Here is a 23322-nt window from a genome sequence, read left to right as displayed (position 1 = left end):
CGGTCATAAATAATTCAGCTGCACTTAAAGCAACATATGGGCTTCCCCACAGATATGATTAAAAACAGAATTGCACATTAGTTCCTATGAAGTCAGATGAAATTTCAGAGAAATACAAAAAGATAATAATTCCTCAACTGAGAAACACTGAAGTAGTCACTACTCAGAACACTACTCTGATTCAGTTGCTGCTCTCATCAAAGAAAAACTTCAGGTAAAGTAATGCCACCACCCATTAGGTATTTGAATTGTCCATTTATCTAATTCTTCCACATATCTAGTATATTCTACGTGTAGTGTAATCCAACACCAGACTGGCAGCTCCAAGAAGAGCAGGATCTGCTAGATTTGAGACCACCACATCCACGGTTTTAACAGAGGACAGAGCCTGTCGCTGTATCACATCCTTGACAGCATTAACGTAGTGGCCAGCTAGAACTCCAGAAAGGATCACGAGAGAGGGGTTCATAGTGTGCAGAATATTCACAACTCCAAGGCCCAATGCTGTCCCAGCTGAAAAGATAAGATGAAATTAGGTAGAATACTCAAAGCAATCCAAGCATCAGTTGTTGAAATAGGTCAGTTAGCAGCATATAACACGGTCAGGAAAATGTTCTACTCCCTATGGCAGACAGTTCTGAATTTATGTTACCAGACAGTATGAGTGTGCTGTTAATTTTTCCTTCAAAAGTAAAAGAAGGGCAATTTTATTGCACAATCATGCATTATCCAATGATACAGATGTGGAAGACAAGGTAAAGCATTACCACTCTTGTAAGTGAAAAGAAAATACAAAAGCATTATTTTACCATCTTAGTACTATCAGTTATGCAAGATGGTGCTTAAAGCTAGAAAATGAGTAAAATGTCCCATGTAATCTAGTATGTAAATTGTCTTTGCTGCACAGACTAACTTGCCTACAACGAAATGTCCCTAAACTTCCCAATATGAAAATGTTGTCACCCCATTTTTTTCAACTGATCTTTGCAGAATCTTTTCATCTTCTCATCTATTGGAACAGAAACTTTCAATACACACTTCTGCTCACACTGCCTCCAATAATTATAATTAACATTTAATTACCATTCGTAATTTGATACAGAGAGGTCTCAAGACCTATAGTTGTAGTGTTACAGTGCATTACCATTTCTGTATCCTCAAAAATTCAATTATGGATGTTGGATTATGTTCTCACCTGTTTTGAGAATGCTATCTGCCTTTGCATTCCCAAGTTTAGCTGCTTGAATGAGATGTGCAGCACTAACAACCTCCTCCTTCTTCATTGACATTCCTTCTACTAAAAGCAGATCCTCTGTTTGAAGGGGAAAAGGGAAAGGCAGAGAAAAACACAGTGAACATGGTAAGTCAAGAAATGGAGGATGACAAACAGGCAGTTAAGATCTTTACACCTCTTTTACTTGCACACTGAAGTCTGAATCCTGAGCAATCTGTCCAAGACTGAGTTTTATCCACAGCGGCCATATCAGTATTATTCAGGGAATTACGTGCAGAAGCAGGGCATCAAACTCAAAACAGTTATAGTAGGGTGATTCATTAATCTTCTCAGGCACAAAAGTTAATAAAATAATTGTTCTCAAACTTACCTGAGAAGCTATTGTTGCAAGACAATCATTGTGAAACCAAACCTCACAGAATGCCTGTCAGATTACCTTACAGCACGTTTAAAAAGGAGGAAAGACTAAATTCTAGTACATGCTTCTGGTAATTTTGAGACCAGTGGTTCCAAATATGGCTTTCTTGGGGTAAAGTCTGAAAAAGGTTTGTACTGTGCAGGTTCTGGCAGCTCCTGGATTGGCCACACAGAGGAATCCTACAACAGAGGTTGCCTGTAAACCTATTCTTGTCTCTGCCTAGAAAAAAATGGCAAGTCTATTTTTCTTGGTATCACCTCTGCAAATTTCTTCCTGTATTGCAACTTAGTAATCATGTTTTCAAAAATGAAAGTATATAGATACCATCATGCAGTTTCTTAGCTTCTCTCTGTAATGCTATTCCAGAAGCATATGCTTCTATGCATCCTTGGCTACCACACAGGCATTCTGGTCCATCTAAAGATACAACAATATGCCCCAGCTCAGCAGCACAGAAAGAACTGCCATGGATCAGTTCGTGTTGATGAACAATTCCACCTCCAATTCCTGCAAAGATAAGAAAACATCTTTGATTAAAAAAAAAAAGCCCAACACCACCCCTGCCCCCCCAACTGGGCAGATCCCCCAGTTTTTAAGGGCCCAAATTCTCCAGGAAATTGACACTTGCTTATTCCAATATAGAAAAGATAAAATATGTGCATCAGTTATCTTCCATACTAGAAACTAAAAATTACTGGTTACTGAAGAACTCTGTTCAACAGCCCCAATAAGCAATCACAGGGTTCCTTCCTATTGATTTAAGTATCAAAGTGGTAGACAATGCTTCTCCTTTCTTAAAAGGCTTAAGGATGGTACTGAACATCAGGAGAACATGGAGCTGTTGGAGCAGGTCCAGAGGAGGGCTGCTAAGGTGATCAGAGGGCTGAAGCACCTCTTCTCTGAAGACAGGTGGAGAGAGTTGGGGCTGTTCAGCCTGGAGAAGAGAAGGCTCCTGGGGGACCTTATAGCAACTTTCCAGTACTTAAAGGGGGCCTAAAGGAATGCAGGGGAGGGACTGCTTAGAAGGGCATATAACAGGGTGAGGGGTAATGGCAATAAACTGGAAGAGGGTAGATTTAGATTAGATGTAAGCAAGAAATTTTTCACTGCAAGGGTGGTGCAGCACTGGCACAGGCTGCCCAGAGAAGCCTTGGCTGCCCTCTCCCTGGCAGTGTTCAAGGCCAGGCTGGATGGGGCTTGTGGGCAACCTTGTCTAGGGCAGCGTGTCCCTGCCATGGTGGGGGGATTGGAACAAGATGATCTCTAAGGTCACTTCCAACCCAAACCCTTCTGTGATTGTATGATGCTTTAACTACTATGACAGGTCTTTTAAGCTAGCAAGTGATGCTGTTTATGCACAAAACTGACTTCTAAGTGGCTTTAAAATTTTGCATTTCAGAGGAGATATTTTATTTCTGTATTCAGACTCAAGGCACCTAAATTTGTGATTCTCTGCTGACTCTTCCCAAACCCTGGGTAGCAGTTCATCAGCTTGTTATCACTGCCACCACTCTAAAGAAGCCTATACTTAAAAAAGGAGACAAGTTACCCCACATTTGCATTTGAGACATAATAAGCATCATCTCAAATATTCAGTTTCTTATCTTCTATGTGCATATTTTGATGTTGCATTTCTGCAGCTGGAAAAGAATTAAGCTCTAAAGATAGAATAAACAAAATGGTTCCAGCTAAGATTACTACATTTTCCTTATTTTGAAAAAACTGTTTGCCTGCATAGCTGTATCTGCAGAACTTCTCATACAAGAAGCTTATAGTATTGCAAAAGGTTTCATTTGCTTAAATAAATTTTAAAGTCCCCTGAAAGAACCAAATAGATATGCAGGCTAAAGGAGTTTTGGTTTAAGAACCCAGTTTATTAGGGTTTTGCAGGCACAGCAGTGGAGTTTATGTTTTTAAGATCAGCTGGGCCTCTGAACAGTAGTGCTGGTATTTTTTCACTTGAGGTTTGATTGAACTGTAACACACCCACCTGTACCAGTAATAAGTGTCACAAAATTTTCTATTCCTTTTCCATGACCAAACTTCCTTTCTGCTAGAGCAGCACAGTTGCCATCGTTGTCCACCCAGACTGGCAGGTGCAGAGCATCAGATATTGGAGTTCTGAGATCTACAGAGCTCCACTCCTGAATGAGTTTTGTGGAGTGAAGTACAATTCCTTCTCGGGGGTTTACTCGCCCCCCTGTGGAAATACCTAAGTCCCAGAAAAAGAGGAGAGAAAAATTAAAACTCAGTCTCTAATATTTCACATAAAACACCTGTTTTTCTCAATACTAGGCTTTAAAGCAGAACATGAGAGTAAATCTGTCTAAGTGTTACTGGTGGTGATGTTTCTGACACATAAAACTCCACTGCTGTCATGATGATGCACCCAGTACCTGAGGACTAACGAGGCTGGTGAGGGTTAGCATTAGTCAGAGAGTTAATGTTCCTGCTTCTGGCAAGACTGCAGCAAATCACTTAATACGTGAGGTTTTTAGTCCTGCATGAAAGACACAGAATAGCAAACTGTACAAAGTAAATTGCTCAAACTCTGGAACTGCAGAAGTGTCCTGAAATTTGCTGCAGCTCTCAAGATGCAGAATGACTTAAAAAGATGGCTGGACTTTTGAGTAGTGATTTCTACTTAAAAATCCACTGTTTTCCAGGGAAAAAAAACCCAAAAAACCCACACAAGACCATTCAGAGATTTGTCTACTGAAAAGAATAATGGCTAACAGTAGGCACTATTAGTGAGACAGCCTTCCTCTATCTGGAGAGGCTTCCAAAGGTGATGGACTCTGATGGCTTCTGAAAAGCAGGCCACTCTGCTGTCAAAGTACTTTGCTTTAGAAACAAAGTTTTAACATTTTATCTATTACTCTTGTACAGAGACTGTACAAGTGTGTCGTGTTCAGAGGAGAGTCCCAGGACTAACATTACACACAAAAGCTAGAATTCACAAAGCAGCTGTGAATTGAACACTAAAGCTGTAAGACTCCCTCAAAATTTCACTTGGTAAAGAACAAATCATCTGAGAACCTGTCAGCAAGTACCTAATGGAAGTGACATTCCCAGTATCAGCCTGCAAAGCTCTCTCCAGGATCTGAAGAGCTGAATGTTTATTACAAGAAAACCTTACTTAATATTTAGTTGCTGACTCAGAAACAGCTGAGTAAAATGTGTCTACTTTTTCTAAATGCTGTAATTCTGTAATTGATGTAAATGACTACGGGACTTGGCAGAAGCTCTCTCTTCATCCTCTTTACTATCACCTCCAGAAAAATAACTTAAACACTGCCTAGTAGCAGTGAATAAATAGCTCTTGCAAGTACCACTATGCAACATCTGTGTATAGATCTCAGTCTCCTTTGGTTTAAAATTTATCTTACGTAAAAATAAAAGAAAAAAATAACAGCTGCTAGTGTTTATTTGGCCTGATAGTCTACTTTTCCCTCATTTGTGGGCAACTGTTTAATGTAAGTGTTTTGAGTGAAAAACAGTAACAACAATTCAAACTAACTATAGAGCTGTTGAAACCTAGACTTCATTGATCAAGGCAAAAAGATGTTGAAAGTTAGGATTTTTTTCAAGAATACCACTTTTTAATCACTCTGCAAGCCTGGTTGGTGTTAGCATTAGCTAGTATTTTGAGAGCTAGTATTTTGAGAGCTGAGATCAGTTTGTGGGACTAAAAGAGGAAAATACATTTTTTCATTGCTTTCTGATGGCACCCCTTCTCCTTATTCATTTCCAGTGGTTATTACTTTTACCCTTACCTATGGTATCTGGGAGAAAAGCTGATAGCTGATAAAAGGTTGAGGACTAAGTCCAGCCCTTCTGCTCAGTCTTGCAAAAAATTCTCCTAAGCCTTTTCATCTTATGATTATTAGCTTTCACAAAATGTCTAGAATCTAACACATTAATTACTTCCATAAATATTGTATCACATTCTCTGAAAAGCCCTTTCAATTTCAGCTAGTATTCTGATTCAAACTGTAAGTCTGAAGGAGACAAAGAGCAGCTAACAAAAACAGCCAGGTAAGAAATGTCTTACTCCATAGCATAGCTCTTCCCCCTCATTACTCACTCATCGATCAGTAAGATCATGGAAAGAAGGAAGAGGGCTGAAGAATAAATAGGACTCCAATTCTTGTGAAATGACAAAGTAAAGAGAAGTTTTCTTCCCTACATTTAAGCCTCTGTAAACTAGTTCATGGTTTTACTATCCTAATAAATTGGTCTTAGATACTTGTAATAGTGACTACTGCAGAGTTTACCACCTTTTCTAGAGGAATTATTATCTTATTATTGTTTTATTGTATCCAAATGCTAAATCTGAGTCCTTAGGTCAAGTATATTACCCAACAGATAGTCTGAAGGGTTTGATTTGAAGGTCTGACATAATTCTTCATATGGCTTCGCCTACTTAACATCTGTTTGGACAACACTTTTAACAGAAGTGCAAATTAACTTTTCCTCCTCTTGTGTGATCCAAGAGAATTTTGATCTGAAGCAATCTACTTTTCTTTTGGAGTATTTCTCAGCTAAAATGAGGAATTCAAGTCCTCCTTAAAAATCCAGGACATGTTAATCAGTACCTTCTTAAAAAACTGTACTAAGACCAAAGCAACTAGTCATCATTAAAATGAAGAATTTCTGTCTGGTATAAGCACACAGTTTAATTTAGGACCTCTACTACAATGTAAGTAAACCATTCACCCACAAAAAAAAAGCTACTTTTGTCTGTGTCAGTTGCAAATAAAATCTAGCACTTTAGCCACTTTAGTCTGCCCTAGTGTGACTGAGGATTCCGCTGCACAGTTGGTCCTGGCCATAAAGAAAGGCTTACAGACAACAGAGGAAACCTGGCTCAGCTGCAGTTGTTTCAAGAGCTGTTTCAATATACACTGAACATCTGACCCACAATTCTGAGACTGTAAGGAGCTTCAGATTCCACAAAATCTGCATACCACATATTTAAGATACAGCTGAGAGAACAATTTAGCAGACTGCCTTCCTAGCTGTTACAGAGTAGGGCAACTTCAGTCTTCACAGTCAGCTTCTCCAAATTTTTTGGGTTAGAAATGTAATTTAAGAACTTCAAAGGCAGAAGATCCATTTTAGGAAAGTGTTTTAAATTAATTGGTGGTGGTGATGAAAAAAAAACCAAAACCCATTTAGATGAAAAGACAGCATTTGTTAACTTACCTACTCCCAAAATTCTGCAGTTCACATTTACTGCCTCTGATGCAGCCTCTATGCACATCTTTAGAATTAACTCTAGTCTGTCTTCATAAGTTTTAGGGTTGAGCTGGGTATACTTCTTAACTATTTCACCCTAGAAATTAGGAACAACAAAACATGCCACACATAAATGTAACTGATGCAATTTCTCCTCAATTTAAACTGCAGGTCAGCTTAAAAGTGGAGTCATAACTTCTCTCTCTAAAAAAACAACAAACCCAACCTAAACAGAGGTATGCCTTAGATCTTGGCTCTATGGGCTGTTCTGTGCAAGATTCCTGACAAGTGTGGGGGGCCAGTTTTCAAGATTAGGCATTCCATTCTGCTACTGTAATCAACCTCCCCTCCCTGAAATAAAACACACAGGTTAAGGAACACAAGGATTGTGAAATCACAGAATCACAAGGTTGGAAAAGACCTTGAAGATCATCAAGTCCAACCATTCCCATCCTATGCTAAACCATATCCCTAAGTAACTCACCAACCCTTTTTCTGAACACATCCAGGGAAGGTGACTCAACCACCTCCCTGGGCAGCCTGTTCCAGGCCCTGACAACTCTTTCAGTGAAATTTTTTTTTTTAATATCCAATCTGACCCTGCCCTGGCACAGCTTCATGCCATTTCCCCTTGTCCTGTCTCCTGTCCCTTGGCTGAAGAGACCATCACCCACTTCTCTACAACCATGTCCTGGTTTTGGTCAGGATGGAGTTAACTGCATTTGTAGCAGCGGATGGAATGCTGTGTTTGGGTGTTAAAATGGGAGCAGTGCTGGTAACACCCTGATGTTTTTAGTTGCTGTCAGACAGTCAAGGACTTTCTCAGCTCTTCATATTTCTCTATTCATGAGGAAGGAGGGGTGAAGCCAGGACAGGTGACCCAAACTGGCCAAAGAGAGCATTCCATGCCAATTACATCATGCTCAGTATAAAGGGGGGCTGATGGGAGGAGGAGGGGGGAACTCCAGGACACGGTTTTTGGGGACAGTCGGGTTCCAGCACGGCTCTGGGTGGCACGGCCTGAGCTGTGGGTTCGGTGAGAAACTGCATTGTGTATCAACAGCTTCATATATTTTTTGCTCTAAAGTCCTGTTGGCATTGTTATATTTTATCTTTCTGCTATTCTAGTAAACTATCCTTATCCCAACCCACAGGCCTTTTGGTTTCTTGGTTTTGGGTTCTTATTCACCCCTTCCTTTGCCCTTCCCTTCCCTCACCACCCCCGACACTTCTCCCCCTCCTCTTTTCCTTTAACGAGCAGGCAGCTGCGTGGATCTCAGCTCTCAGATGGGGTAAAACCATGACCAACCTCCCTTCAGGCAGTTGTAGGCAGTGATAAGGTCTCCCCTCAGTCTCCTCTTCTCCAGGCTAAACATCCCCAGCTTCCTCAGCTGCTCCTCATATGATTTGCCCTCCAGCTCCTTCACCAGCCTGGTTGCCCTTCTCTGCACTTGCTCAGGACCTTGATGCCCTTCTTATGGTGAGGAGCCCAGAACTGGACACAGCACTTGAGGTGTGGCCTCACCAATGCCGAGTACAGGGGCACAATCACCTCCCTAGACCTACTGGCCACACTGTTTTTGATACAAGCCAGGATGCCATTGGCCTTCTTGGCTGCCTGGGCACACTGCTGACTCATATTCAGCCTGCAGTCAGCCAACATCCCCATGCCCTTCTCTGCCTGACAGCTCCCCAGCCAGTCTGCCCCAAGCCTGTAGCACTGCATGGGGTTGTTATGTCCCATAACATAAGACATAACGTAAAGATATAGCCCAGGTGCTACTGGAACTGTTTGTAGGAGGAACCTGTGATATATCCATGCACCTATGCTCACTACTATAAAGTGTTAAAAAAATTTTAAAAAAAGACAGAAAATCCACACTGCTTGAAGAATAAAATGCTTCCAGTCTGACTACAAAAAAATTTGCATGGTGTCACCAGCACTGCTACTTTACCAGCAGGAGGACAGAAATACTCAAAATGTCAATACAGTATTTCCTGTCCTTCCAGAAACAGCTTTTCTGCCAAACAGTTGTATTTGAGTCACTTCAGGTATTTCTGGAGTACCATCTACTGCGAGGTGTGTCGTACAAGGGAGGCAGGGACCAGGAGGAAAGGACTATTTGCAACCCTGGGAGTCAGTGCTAGAATCTGGGAATCTGCTAGACTGCTTCCTCCCTGCTGTATTGTACCTCTAGGAGACATCTGGTAAGCTGAAGTCCCCAGTAAGGACAAGGGCTAGTGATCATGAGACTTCTCCCAGTTGTTTAAAAAACAACTCATCAGCTTCCTCCTCCTGGTCAGGTGGTCTATAGCAGACTCCCATCCCTCTCCTACCCAGCCTGTCATGCCTGTATAGTTTACAACCAGCCATTGCAGCACTCCAGTCATGTGAATTATCCCACCACGTTCCAGTGATGGCAATCACATCGTAGTCTCCTTTAGTTACAAGGACTTCTAATTCCTCCTGCTTGTTACCCATGCTGTGTGCATTGGTGCAGATGCACTTCAGCTGATCTACTGATCTTGTTACATTCCTAAGGGAAGCCTTGCTTCCCAAGTGGCAGCTGGTTAAGTTACCTAGCCCATCAGTAATAGTTACACCTCTACTCTGAATTAAAGCACCATCCCCCTCATGTACTAGGGTGGCCCAGAGGTCATTGCCAGCACACCATCCCTCAGTAACTGGACCACCGTTCCCAGGCTGTTCTCCATCTAGCCTGGCCCTGTCCCTCTCCTCCTTCTCATCTAGTTTAAAGCTCTATTAATGAGCCCTGCTAGCTTCTTTGACAGTATCCTTCTGCTCCTTGGGTATAAGTGCTCCCCATCCCTAGAAAGCAAGGCTGGTGATGTTCGAGTGAGCCCATTGTCAAAGAACCCCAAGTTCTGCTTCTCACACCATGGTCTGAGCCAGGTATTAATTTCCTGGCTCTTCTCATTCCATCCCTCCCCATTCCTGGAGTAGGAATGATGGAGGAAAACACTACCTGTGCTCCAGATCCTTGCACCATGTGTCCCAGGGCCCTTTTTCGTATTTGGAAAATTAAAAGTGGATAATAATCCAACCTTGGTCAGGCCCACAGGAGTTGCTTTGTTAAGTCCCTAACTGAGGCTCCCACATAGAAGATAATGCTTCTATGCAGCAAGATTCTGAGAATTTTTGTTTCCTTGCTGTTCTTCTCTTTGTAAGAGAGATGCAAAATACCGTACCCTGAAACCATCCACCACTGTGCCCCAGTAAATTGCACTGTTAGATGCTGTTTGCCACTCACAATGGTTCTGTGTGGCCATTATTACATGGCTGTGCTAAGCAGTGGGCAAATAAAGACTGCTTTTGGAGCATTCCCCTTTTTTGGTTGATCTACAAAAAGTTGCAGGGTGAGCTGAGTCACATTTTACAGGGAACCAACACATCTAAAAGTTGTCCAATCCTTTGAAGTCTGTATGACTACCACACAGGAGGAATAGGACCATGCCCCAGCAAATGGGCTTTACTAGTGTGACAGCAGTCTTAGAAGAGCAAGCCAGCAGACAAATTGTACCAAGAAAGGTGCAACAAATGGTCTCGACAGCAAAAACCAGTAGGACTGCTTTGCTTTGGAGCTTCTTTGCACCCTAAGTCTAAGTATCCCCACTGTAAGAACAAATCACAAAGCCAACTGAAGTTTGCAGAATATCAGAAAGGACAACAGAATATTTACCTTCATACTGACAATGGCTACTCTGAGATTAGTTCCACCCAGATCCACAGCCAGAGCACTCTGTGTCTCTAGAATATGGTCAATATCTTGAGAGATATTATCTTTGACAGGAGGAAAACAGAATTTCTTTTGCAATGGCTCTTTGAGGTCAATAGATTTGAGGAACTTCAAAATCCTTGGAACAGCATTACCATCTCCATATATTTTTGAGCTATAATAAGAAAAAAAATTAATTTCATTAGAAATAACACTGCATTTTATCAAGTTCTTTCTATGACAGAAGGCTGCCACATTGTGTCATTACAAAATTGTGTTGTGGCTACTCTGACAATATGGCAGCTCACACTACTCTAAAGTCTGACATGGGATATGGTAGATAGTGTCAGTAGACTGACAATCACTGAACAGATTGAGTAGCTGGGAACTAACTCCATTCTGGAATACAAAACATGTAGAAAATTGGAAAGCTAATGATTTAAGAGTTTAATGGAATGACCCAGACAGTAAAACTTCAAAATTACTTGAAGTTTATGTATGTGCTACATGTCCAGACAAAATGTACTTATCACACAGATGGCAATTACATGCTAACAAAACAGTACATTCATGTCAGTTCCTAACATATACCCCTGGTTTAAAAATATAATCATACATGGTGTCAGACAGTTAGTGTTACAGAACTCAGTTTAACTACGCCGAGGTTCTTAAAAAATATACTTTTCATTCTTGTCCTCATTAGACCAGTATTATCTCCAGGGTCAATAATGTATAGCTTAAGAATAACAAAAAGCATCTTGCTATGATCCTGCAGTTTCCCAGGAAGCTTGCACTGAGGACTCTACGTATTGTGCCTGAGGTTAATCCAGCTTTAGAGTAGCGTGTCCTCCAGGCACAAGCCAGAAGCAGGCAGACAGGATGTTCCCCATGCTGCTGCTATGGAACAGTCATGCCAGTCTAAGCTAACATATAAAGTTTTGTCCTCCACTGCTTTTGTTGGATGTTAAATTACTATTTATATTCAAGTATTACTAGTAAGATTTTGCTCTACAAATACTAATCTGCTAATACTAATACCAGACATGATGCTGAATGAGGTCTGTGAAATGAAAAATAATCTGTAGCCTCAAACTAGTGCATTAAAAGCACTCCAGTTGATAAACCACCTCAGGTCTAAATGTCTTTTACTCTACTATTTAATATCCCCTTCAGTGAAGCACGATGAATAATCTGGATGATTACCATGGATACTGTTTACCAAACTGCAGCTGAAGTGCATGCAGAATCTTATCCTGGGTATCAGCATCACGAACATGAAGAACATTTTCACCTAAATGACAAAAGATGACATAATAGGGCAGGTCAGCTCCTCAAATTACATTAGAGGACAAGAACTGGTTTAGAAATGAGGAAATAATTGCTTTTGTTTCCTCTGCAGACAAAACACTCCAGTCAGATCAACGTTGTTCTTCATCAGTTATGTGCTTCCACCTTCTCCCAGTAAAGCAAAGGTGACTCCTATGACAGGTGTCATGCATTAAAAAATACTAGGGAATAGAGTATTAGGCTTAAAAAGGATTATACCAGTAAATGTAAAATGCATCAATCTAAACAACCCAAATGGCTATTCCACATCTGCAGATTGTGAAATACTACAATGCAGTTACTTCCTGAAATTGTGAAGAGTTGGTCTTTTTTGAAGTGAAATTTCAATGCCTGACAAACACCAAGCTAGCTTTAAAGGAAAACAATTATTTGCCTGTTCTGCTAAATGGGATCCACTGCAAACTGAGACACGTTTTTAACTTGTCCACTTGTTAAAGGCCTCATTATATTGTGGAAACACATAAGCAGCACTAACATGATACTGGAATAGCCAGCAAAGCCTTAAAATGGATCAAAAATGATGCTGCACTGATACTGCCAGATGGCCTTTGTCAAGCACTCATTCGACTTTATCCTGCAGAACAAAAAACACCTCAGAACTGTGTGGAAATTAAAGCAGTTAAGAAAACATGTTACCTGTTTCTCTTCCTGTCTGACGTGTCCCCAGGTTGATGACAGGTGTACCAAATGCTCCCACCTCTCTGACACCACAACTGCTGTTACCAATCATACAACCAGCATGAGCAACTAGTTGGATGAACTGGTCAAATGGGACATGTTTTACTGCCCGAAAATTGGGATGATGTTCAATGCCCTTCTTCCTCATCACCCTAACCATCTCTTTGCTTCCTACAGAAAAACAAGAGGTACAATAAATTATACAAGTTCTGTTGTTAAACTGAAAGTCCAAGTATACAAAAGAGTTAATAGATCTTCACTGAGTTGCCCGCTCTGAGTTAGTGTTGTTCTCTTTTTATCCTTGCACCAGAAGTTGCAGAGCTAGGCATGTAAGCCCAAGTTTGATCCTAAAATCCACTGCCTAAACCTTTCTCTAGTTTATAGTTAATTTAAGAGTTTCTAATATTGCTTCTGCATGTCACATTTTTTCCCTCTCCACACCATGAAGCTGAAATGTCTCCCAGCAATGTGAACATAATGCTGCAGTGGATGCACACCTGATGCTGAGACCAGGCAGCTACTTCCATCTGGCTGGGGGTTCTGGGATAAAAGCACTCTATAAGCACCAGTGTGTGCTTTTATGATCACCTGTGTCCCTCCATCATGACGGTATTTTACTCACCTGCATCCACATTAGGAAATAAAACAAGCGTTCTCTTGTTGAATGAGATGAGTGCATCTAGGGTCAGCTCAAACATCTTTATGGAATGTTTAATATCTGTGGTCACAGGATGCTGCAGAGCAACTATATAATCTCTGGTTTTGACATCTTCACCTGTCCAGATGGAGCCCAAGAAAAGTGTTTTTATTGGGATAGAGTAGTAAGAGGAAGGGAGGACATACTTTTGAAACTACCAGCGTGAAAGCCTGAACACTCAAGGCACTGAATGGGCTCTCTAGCACATAAATTTCAATGCTATGATTAAACTCAAGGGAGTACCAGGAAGATCTAGCTTGTTATTTTCTCTCTAAGCAAGTCCGAAAACTTTAAACACTACCAAAACCCCAACAGACTGTTACCTTGCAGCCCTACAAATAAAGCTTTGCAAGGCTCTACCAGGGCCAAGAGCTCGTTCTCACACCAGTATAAACCTAGAGTAACATGAAAGCCTCCAGTTTTCTGTCAGGTTTCCATCCTCAAGCAAAGATTTAATTCCCACTGCTTTAAGAAAAGTCAGTCATACTTACTTTCGTATATTTGATTAAAAAATTTATCTGTGAAATACTAATTTACTGCAGTATTTAGGAAGATTCCAGCTTCCAACTACACCAGTTAACATGCCATATAGGAGATTGCTTTGTGAGATAAGGAAGCAAACACAATACCCCATTCCTTAGAAAAATGATTAAGTAAATAAAACACCAAAAACCTTTGGTGTATGTTGGCCTGTTGCAGTGCTTTATTCAAAATATTCATAATACAAAATTCCTTTTTCTTCTTTTTACATAAGCCCCAAGCAGCTAGTTGTATCCTTCATATAAGACTGTTCTGGTTTTGAATTGTTCAGCTCAGAAATTATATATTTAAGGAGGGTTTTTTTTAATTTGGCAAAAGGACCAGATGTGTTTACTATAGGAGAAACTTGTTGCTTTCTAGCTATGCATGGTGGAAGACAGATCAAAAGAAAATGTAAAAAGAAATAAATACTACGTACTATTACCAAATATTTTTTTAGAAGCAGGTTGATGCTTGACAATAACCACCAACTAAGCAAACTTACAACTTACAGCAAGAATGTTTCTTTCCTGTACTTCTCTCAACATCTTCTGTCAACAGATCCCACAGACCGATAACCTAGTTACTGAGTCTGCCTAATGCTGAAAGTCACGTGAAAACATAAAGAGTGGACTGCTTACCTATCCACATCCGTATAATACTCATGTAGTCCTTATTTTTGGCAGAGAGAAGCTTGTCATATGAGGGACAACCTGCTAAAAGGATGCGGTCATGGTCTTCGCACATGGCTATCAAATGCTGCTCTGCACTCCTTGTGCAGCACACGTGGTAATGGGCCAGTTTGGTTATGGCATGTCTGATAGAGTCATCAATGGTCCCACTGACTTCCCCTCCTTCAATGTGAAGAATGCGGATGTTCATCAGGGCTGCAGAGGTGGCCAGGGCCAAAGCATCGAACCTGTCCCCATGAACGATCATTATGTCAGGTTTCAGGCGGTTCAGGACGTCTGGCAACTTGACCAATGCAAGGCCCACCGACTCCACCATAGCTGCCTCATCCTCCCCTCTGACAATGGTGTGCAATCTTGTGTGAATATCAAAGTCATCTTGCTCAATCATACGGTAGGTGTTACTGAAGGGAAGAAGAAAAAGGGTTAGAGTAAATGCAACTCTGTAAAATCAACAAGTTTTATAGTGACACGGCTTGACAAAGTAGAATATTATAGAATCATTGTATGGTTTTGGTTGGAAGAGACCTTGAAGATCAATGAGTCCAACCATCTATCCAGCCATACTAGGTCCAACACTAGACAATGTCACCACTCTTCTTTTAAACAACTCCAGGGATGGTGACTTGACCACCTCCCTGGGCAGCCTGTTCCAATATCTAACCACCCTTACAGTAAAGGCATTTTTCCTAATATCCAACCTAAACTTCCCCTGATGCAACTTTAGACCGTTCCCCTTGTCCTGTCACTAGCTACCAGTGAGAAGAGACCAACCCCCACCTCACTATACAACCACCTTTTAGGTAGTTGTAGAGCGATGAGGTCTCCTCTCAGTCCCTTTTTCTCCAGGCTAAACAAACACAGCTTTCTTAGCTGCTCCTCATTAAGATTTGTCTTCCAAATCATTCACCAGCCTTGTAGCCCTTCTCTAGACACCCTCAAGCATCTTGATGTCCTTCTTGTAGTGAGGGGCCCAAAACTGAACACAGTACTCCAGGTGCAGCCTGACCAGAGCTGCATACAGGGTAAGGATCACTTCCCTACTCCTGCTGGCCACACTGTTCCTGATGCACACCAGAATGCCATTGGCCTTCTTGGCTACCTGGGAAGCTGCTGGTTTACATTCAGCCAGCCATTTATCAGCACCCCTAGATCTCTCTCCTCTAGACAGCTCTCACACCACTTCTCTCCAAGCCTGTAGCTTTGCATGGGGTTGTTGTGACCCAAGTGCAGGACATGACACTTGGCCTTGTTGAACTTCATGGAATTGGCCTCTGCCTATCGATCCAGCCTGTCCAGGTCTCTCTGTAGAGGCTGCCTACCCTCTGGCAGATCAGCACTCCTGCCACTCAACTCCCTTATCCATGTCATTGATGAAGACTTTAAACAGAACTGGCCCCAGTACTGAGCCCTGGGGAGCACCACTGGTGACCAGCCTTCAGCTGGATTTAACTCCGTTTATCACAACCCTTGGTGCCCAACTGTCCAGCCAGTGTTTCACCCAGTGAAGTGTATTCCCATCCAAGCCATGAGCCACCAGCTTCTCTAGGAGAATTCTGTATGTAACAGTGTCAAAGGCCTTCCTTAGGCCCAAGTAGACAATGTCCACAGCCTTTCTCTCATTCCATTAGGCAGGTCACTTGATCACAGAAGAAGACCAGGTTAGTTAAGTTTGTACAGGGTTTGAACAAAGGCCTGCTTATTACATCTCCTTCATCGAGGAAACGAGGTTTTTAAGATTTTTAACAGAATGTTCTCATCCATATGATGATCTTCCCTCATATTCCAAGTATCAAGTTTTTCTTGACAACTTTATAAACCAAGAGCCTTGCTGAACATTGTTCTAGAAACCCTCAGAAGCCAAACTCTCTGTTCATGTGTTTGCAAAGCCCTTTGGAGAACAGGCATGGCATGATTTCCTTTCAGGAAAGGTATATTGACCAATATACTGACTTTGCTGGACAAGTGTGCAAATACAACAGATATTATGCAAAGCTGAGGTGTGTACAGTCAAGGAACACATCTTGCAGCTAGCTCCCATTTTCCAGATTCCATATTCAAGTTGTGTCAGGATTTATAAACTCACAGACTTAACACCTCTTTGTGCAGTGATTTCCTAAGTTCAAAGGAAACAGACTCTTGCACTGAAAAGGTTTTCCATACATACTGCCAGCTTCATTTCATAGTGAGGAAGTTAAAACATTCATTAAATACTGAGAATTGTTATTGTTACAGATTTGAAATGTGAATGATCATACAACTGTGTAAGATTATAAATCTGTCTGAAGTGGTCTGCACACTCAGGCTGGAATAAGGGAGAAAAACATGCATTTTGCCTTCAACCCATCCGACAAAATCACTGTCCTATTCAAAGGACGATGCTTTTAGACTTATTTAAATCCACCCACATTCTGCAAACTAAACTCTCACAATCTGCAAGCTGAGCAAGGATGGCAGAGATAAAGCGCTCAAGAAGCAGCATCCATTCTGCATACCTACAGAAAACCCTATACTCAACTCTGCTCACTGTTGTAACACAGAGGATATATTCCTACAAATAACTTGTTAGGTTTGGGGTTTTTTTAAGGCAAATCCTTTTTGTATGACAGAGTGTAGCTGCTCAGATTTTTACAGCATATACTGCATTACATTTTCAACTCCATTTATGGTTACTCTTTACAGACTTTTTCCTTTCACCTTCTGACATTCTTTCCTTTCTGAAAAGTCAAAATCTAGGGAACAGACAAGACTGCATTTTTAGTCCTTTGTTTCTTTTACTGTCCTCCACATGTTTCAGTAAGAAACATTTCAGAGCATCACAGTTATTTGAATTCTGCTACTGTCGCTCACCCAACAAAAAAATCAGTGGAACGCGTATGGTTTGAGGACCTACAGGACCTCCAGAGCCTCCCAGATTAAAGAGTAGAAGGCTGGGTCCCAAAATAAAAAACCAAGCAGCGCTAGGGTTGCTTTGTGTTTAAGTATTCATAAACTAAAAGCAACGATTGTCAGATCAAAATCTCTTTTGCTTCACGCATTTCAAATCATTTACATCAGAGAGACAGGCACCTTGGAATGAGAAAAGTAATATTTCATATTATTTTGCACTAATCTTGTAGACAGCAGAGGGTTCAGGACAATACAAAAATCAGGGTCATCTTCAGCAAATAAAAATAGGATCCCCTTATTTCCTCAGTCAGAGAGGATATAATTCAACATGCTTAGCTGGCAAAAAGTTTGAGTTTGGTTTTAAGTTAGGTTAGTTTTGTGGTGTTGAATTCACCTTGCTGTGTTATGTTATTAGATGAAAACAACGACCTGTACAAGGAAGGAACAGAGCACTACACTGAGAAAGGGCAGCAGTGGAACTTCCTGGTTTAGTAGTCTGAATATTAACTTCCTCACACCCTAATTTATCAAGTGCCAAAATTTCTCATTGGAAACTCCAAAAAGTGCCTTTACTTGAAGATATACACAACATTTCCAAAAGGTCAACAGTGCTGACACACTACAAGTCTTACACTAAAGTATGTTTTTTGACTTGCAAGCTAAGTTTTTTCTATCTTACCTCAGTTACTGAACCCATTCTGGTAAATGCAGCCTGAACAAAACCAACCAACCAATAACCACAACTCCAGCAAGAACATGCTTGCCTTTTCCCTAGAAAACAAGAGAACATTCACATGGAATGCAGGAAGTCCTTCAAAGGAAGGAGTTTGGACCAAGACACTCCATCCTCCCAGGCAGGTGATCTGACTGCTTACTTACAGGGTGTTACAGAGGGGACCCTAATGTTTCCTGCCAAACCATACCTAACATATCTGTAAGTTATTAATCAGAAAGAGACAATCACTATTTCCTTCCTTCACAATCCTAGAAGCAAGAACAGTATTTCCCTGGGATACAGAACATAGAAGTACTTCGTCCAGTTATTAACTGTAAAGTGGAATAACTGCAACTTTAAATCACTGAAGATTATCTTCTCTTTAGGAAAATTAGAAACTGCAGCATATTTTCATTTGATAATCACCAGGTTCTTCAAAAAATCTGAATGGAGTCTGTGATCCTACTGAAGATCTCAGTTACAGCATTTACACAAAACTTTCAAAAATTCCAAGACTGGTTGAAAAAAGAAATATGCAATCTGAGAAGGAGCTGCAAAATGCAATAAAATGCGAAAGAAAATGCATTAAAAACTTTGCTCTGTGCATTCATGATGACAAGGATTTTGTTACCTAAAATCTATTATGTTATTGCTAACACCCGAAGAAACAGACTGGCAGAGAGACAAAGATTCAACTCACCCATAATCATCAATCAGGTGGGAACCAAGCACTACGACATCAAGCTCGAAGAACTGGGGTTCTGCCTTAATACCAAACATAATGGGAGCTAATTTGGAATAATCAGCACGGTTACAAGTAGCGACACAAACACGAAGCTTGTGGTTGTTTCCATTCTTCTCCATTACTTCCTTCTGTTTCTGTTTTGAAAGATTCTTGAAATACACTTCCTGAAATAATAGGGGGAGAAAAAACCACAAAATAAAAGAAACAGCATTAATAATAACAATCTTTAGACCAACTAAACTGTAGACTTGATGAACAGCATACAAAAGTGCAGCCCAGAATTGTGGGCACATACTAACTTATTCAATAACAGACAAGCAGTACTTTACCAAACCTATCATCAGAACACTTTAGAAAAGGACTGATTTATTTGTTTTTAATTAAAAGTAACTTAACTTTAATACCTCTATTTATAATCTACATGAATTCCATATAAACAATATTTAATTATCACAAAGTTCAACTCCAATTAAACAGTTTCCTGGACAGATGGAAACTTCTGTGTAAGGGGAGAATTTAGTGATGCCTTAGTAAAAGAAAGAAAAACTATCTCACACTGCAAAACCATACAGTGGAACCAACTGCCAAAAGAGACATCCACTGACAGACTGTGAACAAAAAAAGGAAGATTTTGCCCGAGTCAGTTTATGTATATTACTCATTTTAACTCACCAAACTGTGGTGAGCTAAAGTGAGTTAACACATTGACTTCTAAACCCTTCCATACTATTGCACAGGCCAAAGTACATCAAGATATCCAATATTACAGTACCAGGTTACAGTAAGATAACAACTTTTGCAGCCTGACAAATAAGGATAATGATTACCATAAGGAAAATTGGAGGGTATTGAAAAAGAAGGGTTTCTGACAAATGAAATAACACAGAAACTCAGTACTTTTACAAGCAACATCCACAGTTACTGGAACACATTGTTTTCCCTAAAACTATTTTACAGCTTGTTTAGTATCTGATTAAACTGTGTATTAATTTTTAATGTTTACCTATCCTGTTTACCATTTTGCCTTGCTGCTTTTATTGTGGTGGTGGGGTTTTTTTTCAATTGCTGAATGAAAAAAAAAAAAAGCAAAACAAGGATATAACAATAACTCCACCAAATTAACTCACATCTCCTCTCCCCCCCAAAACAGGATGATCATGTTGTGTCAGATTTTTACTCCATCTTAATGGCAAGTATTTGTTCTCAGATTAAAGCAAAAGAATGGCTCATCACTGACGCAGGGCGGTATCAACCCCACTACTGGTTTTGACATTGCGGGTAGCAGTTTCTGAGAAGTTTCTATGCAGGCAAGAAAATACTGACATCAAATTTCATGTTCCTTTTATGTTAGTTTACATTTCTTCCCCAGTAAGTATTTAGACAAAAGGCTCTTGTGGCATCCCACTCTTACCAAACTTAGAAAGTTTAGCAAGTTTTCAAATATTCCTTGTTTTTAACACAAATTAGTTTTGGTTTTATCACGCATAATGAAAACATTTTGGTACGACAGTTATGTTAGGGTGATAGGAATCTATCCCAAGTCATCAAAGGAAAGAGACATTTCTAGTCTCCAGTTGCAATCCATTATGACTCTGCAAAGCTATGGCTGGCAGTCATGGTTTTTCCGAGTTTTACTCTAACCACAATTCCAGAAAGAGTATTTTACACTACCTTTCAGAATGAAACTGACGTGACAAAACCCCAAAGATGTCTGCCACAAGGAAGCTCAGAAGAAATTATATTTCTCATTTACTCAGGCAAAACAGCTATGGCTATGCCAACCAACTTCAGGGTAGGCACAGCCTGGAATTTCAGCATTAGATTACCACCCTGACAAATTAAGCCCAGTTCTATAGATTCAGCCCTAGAGTAACAGATACTACGACTTGGTTTGAATTGAGCCCCTTCACTTGAATTTACATTTGAACCTTACTTCAATAGTAGTATGTTAATTAACTAGTTTTACACTTTCAAAGGCTCAGATGATAATCCTTCAGGTGAATTAGTTATTTTCCCCATGCTGAAAACATCTGCAGTTATGTGTATATATGACAGCTGTTTCAACTTAATTTTGTCTTTCTTTCTGCCCAACACAGCTGGAACTACTTTAAAGGTATTTAAGAAATTCAGTACCTTGGGTTAAATATACAGACATGCAGTAATTTAGATGCTGTCTAAAGGTATGTTAGGGAGCATGTTATCCTGTATAACTGGTTCCAAGTAGGACACCCAGTTGTTGCATATGTAACAACAGCTACTAATTCAAATAAAACCACAGTCAAGATGTGAAGGCCACTTCTGACATCCCTACAAGCTTTGTCTTTCAATCTGTGTGAATAATGTTCATGTAGTTAGAAACAAACCTCTCACAAGACTCTTCAAGTCAGCTACATACATATTTTATACTCTTTAAACTGAAAGACCAAAATAAAAGGGCACAGGCTAAGGAAATGACAAAGTGAGCCTACCTCTCCAAAGTCTGCTCACTCCAAGTTGACTGCCTGTGCTGGAAACACCACTTGGCCTCTGACAAAGCAGTTACCTTTTCATCTCTGCAGAGCAGGCTTTTAAAAAGCAGAATAGTTTTCTCTCCTACTTGAACTTTAAGCAGTATCTAAGTTTTAGAACCTTCCAATCCAAATCCAGAAAATACAATCTCCTAAATTAGCAAGCCTGTAAATTGCAAAAGAAAACCTCATGGTTCACTGTAACTACAGACCTCCCAGAACTGAATCCCTGGATCATATATCTTTCTGACCAGGCAAATGACATTTAATTACAGTCACTGTTGGTTGCAATAGTTGTCTCTTGAAATAAATTCAGAGGTAGAGACAGAGATACTTCAAAGGCATATGAACCAACCAGAATCAAAAGCAAGTCATACTATTTCTGCATTTCAGTTTCTGTTAACGTTAGGTTTCAGTAAGATCCAAAGCACAATTATTTTTAGTACTACCTTAAACCTCTGAAACACAGTTTCAAAAAGCTGCTCGTAAGCCACACGCAGGCCTCAGTGCAGACAGTTTTTCTACTGCTGTCAGTTTTAACACCTGCCTTTCTGAAGACCCAGAGTATCTACCATAGCAAAAGTGGATAAATGTACCACTCATTAAACTAGTTAACTGTTTTTCAGGTTAAGTTGTATGATGATTTCTAAAGAAATGTGACCTATTTCTACATCACAGTTTAAATCCACACAGAATCCTACCTCAACTATGGCCTATTCTGAGCCTGTAAATGCAGAAATAATTCTGTATTTTCACACAGCATTCACTGCCAACAAGCAATGGCAAAGTCCCTTCAACCATTAGCAGTACAGTCCTTCAAGCAGACCTGTAATGTCCTAGCCAAGTCTGCTGCCATTATGATTTTACAACTTGGGAACAGGCTCTGCTAGGCTAACCATCTCTTTTCAGACCCATTCGCTGAAATTCCATTAAATAGTTAATCGCTAGGAGCTGCCTCTCAGTTTCTAGGTGTTTGGTGATATACTGATTTTCAAGGAGGGAAGGTTTAGATTAGATATCAGGGGGAAGTTTTTTACAGAAAGATTGGTGAGGTGCTGGAACAGGCTGCCCAGAGAAGTAGTAGATTCCCTGTCCCTGGAGGTGTTCAAGGCCAGGTTGGATGGGGCCCTGGGCAACCTTGTGTAGCTCCAGGCCTGGAGGTTGGTGGCCCTGCCTGTGGCAGGGGGGGTGGAGCTCTATGATCCTTGGGGTCCCTTCCAACCCAGACCATCCTATGATTCTATGATCTACGCAGCCTTCTCGAGTTTGGGATCTTCATGTTCCCAGATCCACCTCTTCTACCTTGCTGGGACTGGTAGTATTCAGCAGAAAAGAGAAGAAAACAAAACGGCGCTCCATGGAGGACTATCTGAAATAAAAATCTACTCGTTTTGGTCTACTGATCTTCCATATCCTATCTGAACAGTTCTAGACTATTAGTGGTGCCACGACATTTTAAGACTGGGGACTTCTGGGCCAGATTTTACAGCCTCCAGGCAGCTGCTCCTGTGAGGAGTCTCAAGTGCAGAGCCGGCCCTCTCTGTCAGCACCTCACACACCACACCGCCTGCGCATTTCACATTTGCAACCTGAAGCAAGGATTTTCAAAACCCAAAGAGCCTGGAACACCATTATTTACGATCTATATACTCTGCACAGGCCCGTGTGCCTGTGGAGCCACCTGATCCCCCCACCCACGCTGCTGCAGGGTGGGCGTACTGGTCACCCATTCTACCCAAAGCTCCCCCCACGCCGTGTGCGTGGGGCCATTCCACCCTGCGCTACCCGCCATCCCACCGCCCTGCAGCTGCCGCCTGGGCAGGGGGGCCACAAACGGGACTGGGGTCTCTCAGGAACCGCCCTGAAGGCGCCCGACCGCGCAGGGGAAGCTTCAACCACTCCGACC

General features: G+C 41.0%; 1 protein-coding gene across 3 annotated transcripts in view; it reads right to left on the bottom strand.

Moving 5' to 3' along the window:
• Nucleotides 1–277: 277 nt before the first annotated feature.
• Nucleotides 278–23322, bottom strand: part of GNE (glucosamine (UDP-N-acetyl)-2-epimerase/N-acetylmannosamine kinase) — a gene marked incomplete at both ends in the record, with an annotated part of 33166 nt that continues 10121 nt past the window's right edge. The window contains 11 exons of one of the 3 annotated variants that reach the window (XM_084278046.1): nt 278–513; nt 1196–1312; nt 1977–2159; nt 3643–3864; nt 6861–6990; nt 10595–10805; nt 11834–11921; nt 12614–12826; nt 13278–13430; nt 14513–14964; nt 18865–19073. In XM_084278046.1, coding sequence (XP_084134172.1) covers nt 278–513; nt 1196–1312; nt 1977–2159; nt 3643–3864; nt 6861–6990; nt 10595–10805; nt 11834–11921; nt 12614–12826; nt 13278–13430; nt 14513–14964; nt 18865–19073 — 2214 coding nt within the window. Of the gene's footprint in view, nt 514–1195; nt 1313–1976; nt 2160–3642; nt 3865–6860; nt 6991–10594; nt 10806–11833; nt 11922–12613; nt 12827–13277; nt 13431–14512; nt 14965–18864; nt 19074–23322 lie in introns of those variants that run through there. The other 2 variants (XM_084278048.1, XM_084278047.1) reach the window with 2 other exon arrangements.

Source organism: Gallinula chloropus (genome assembly GCF_964237585.1).
Source record: "Gallinula chloropus genome assembly, chromosome: Z".
Taxonomy (NCBI): Eukaryota; Metazoa; Chordata; class Aves; order Gruiformes; family Rallidae; genus Gallinula; species Gallinula chloropus.
The sequence above is the reverse complement of the archived record's forward strand: the minus strand, read 5'-3'. Positions and strand labels throughout refer to the sequence as shown.